We start from the raw sequence: 1,674 nt of genomic DNA, 5'->3' as shown, positions 1-1,674 counted from the left end.
CCCCCCCCCCCCGTACCCGCCCCCCATGCAGCGGTGCCGGATGTTGGTGCTGACGGTGCCATAGAGACTTGGAGGTAAAGCGAGATAGAAGATCCGATGAGCTCGACTTCCGCCCGGCAAAGCAACCACGTGATCATCTAACTTCCGGAAATCTTCCGGGTCGCCATATTGACCGGAAACGAAACTCAAACGAGACAGGAAGTCCTCCAAAAGGGGCGTGTCCGACGGGGTCACCTGGGCAACGGGGAAGGGGCGCCAAGGGGGGCAAGATGGCGGCGGAATGGGGGGGGGCAATATGGCGTCAATATGGGGCCAATATGGGGCCAATATGGGGTTATGGGGTCAATATGGGGTTAATATGGGGTTATGGGGTCAATATGGGGCCAATATGGGGTTATGGGGTCAGTATGGGGTCAATATGGCCTCAATATGGCCTCAATATGGGGTTATGGGGTTAATATGGGGCCAATATGGGGTTAATATGGGGTTATGGGGTCAGTATGGGGCCAATATGGGGTCAATATGGGGTTATGGAGTCAATATGGCGTCAATATGGGGCCAATATGGGGTTAATATGGGGTTATGGGGTTAATATGGGGCCAATATGGGGTTATGGGGTCAATATGGGGTTATGGGGTTAATATGGGGCCAATATGGGGTCAATATGTGGTTATGGGGTCAATATGGCCTCAATATGGGGCCAATATGGGGTTATGGGGTCAATATGGGGCCAATATGGGGTTAATATGGGGTTATGGGGTTAATATGGGGCCAATATGGGGTCAATATGGGGTTATGGGGTTAATATGGGGCCAATATGGGGTCAATATGGGGTTATGGGGTTAATATGGGGCCAATATGGGGTCATATGGGGTTATGGGGTTAATATGGGGCCAATATGGGGTCAATATGGGGCCATATGGGGTCAATATGGGTCAATATGGGGTTATGGGGTTAATATGGGGCCAATATGGGGTCAATATGGGGTTATGGGGTTAATATGGGGTCAATATGGGGCCAATATGGGGTTATGGGGTTAATATGGGGCCAATATGAGGTTAATATAGGGTCAATATGGGGTTATGGGGTCAATATGGGGTTAATATAGGGTCAATATGGGGCCAATATGGGGTTATGGGGTTAATATGGGGCCAATATGGGGTCAATATGGGGTTATGGGGTCAGTATGGGGTTATGGGGTCAGTATGGGGTCAATATGGGGCCAATATGGGGTTATGGGGTTAATATGGGGCTATGGGGTTGATATGGGGCCATATGGGGTCAATATGGGGTTATGGGGTTAATATGGCCTCAATATGGGGTCACTATGGGGCCAATATGGGGTTATGGGGTTAATATGGGGCCAATATGGGGTCAATATGGGGTTATGGGGTCAATATGGGGTCAGTATGGGGTTAATATGGGATCAATATGGGATTATGGGGTCAATATGGGGCTATGGGGTCAATATGGGTCAATATGGCCTCAATATGGGGTTATGGGGTTAATATGGGGCCAATATGGGGTTAATATGGGGTTGTGGGGTCAGTTATGGGGTTACAGGGTCACTTATGGGATGACTTATGGGGTCAGTTATGGGGTTATGGGGTCAGTTATGGGGTTACAGGGTCACTTATGGGGTCAGTTATGGGGTTACAGGGTCACTTATGGGGT

At 49.6% G+C, this 1,674-nt stretch overlaps 1 protein-coding gene across 1 annotated transcript in view; it reads right to left on the bottom strand.

Annotated features, from left to right (window-relative positions):
* The window catches only part of LOC107307508 (glucose-6-phosphate 1-dehydrogenase-like), a gene marked incomplete at its 3' end in the record, with an annotated part of 9,450 nt that overhangs the window by 4,629 nt on the left and 3,147 nt on the right, over window positions 1-1,674 (bottom strand). Inside the window, exon 2 of the mRNA XM_015851014.2 lies at window positions 17-234. Within this exon, the coding sequence (XP_015706500.1) occupies window positions 17-234 (218 nt within the window). The remainder of the gene's footprint in view (window positions 1-16; window positions 235-1,674) is intronic.

This window comes from Coturnix japonica, unplaced genomic scaffold, assembly GCF_001577835.2.
Source record: "Coturnix japonica isolate 7356 unplaced genomic scaffold, Coturnix japonica 2.1 chrUnrandom640, whole genome shotgun sequence".
In the NCBI taxonomy this organism is placed as follows: Eukaryota; Metazoa; Chordata; class Aves; order Galliformes; family Phasianidae; genus Coturnix; species Coturnix japonica.
The sequence above is the reverse complement of the archived record's forward strand: the minus strand, read 5'-3'. Positions and strand labels throughout refer to the sequence as shown.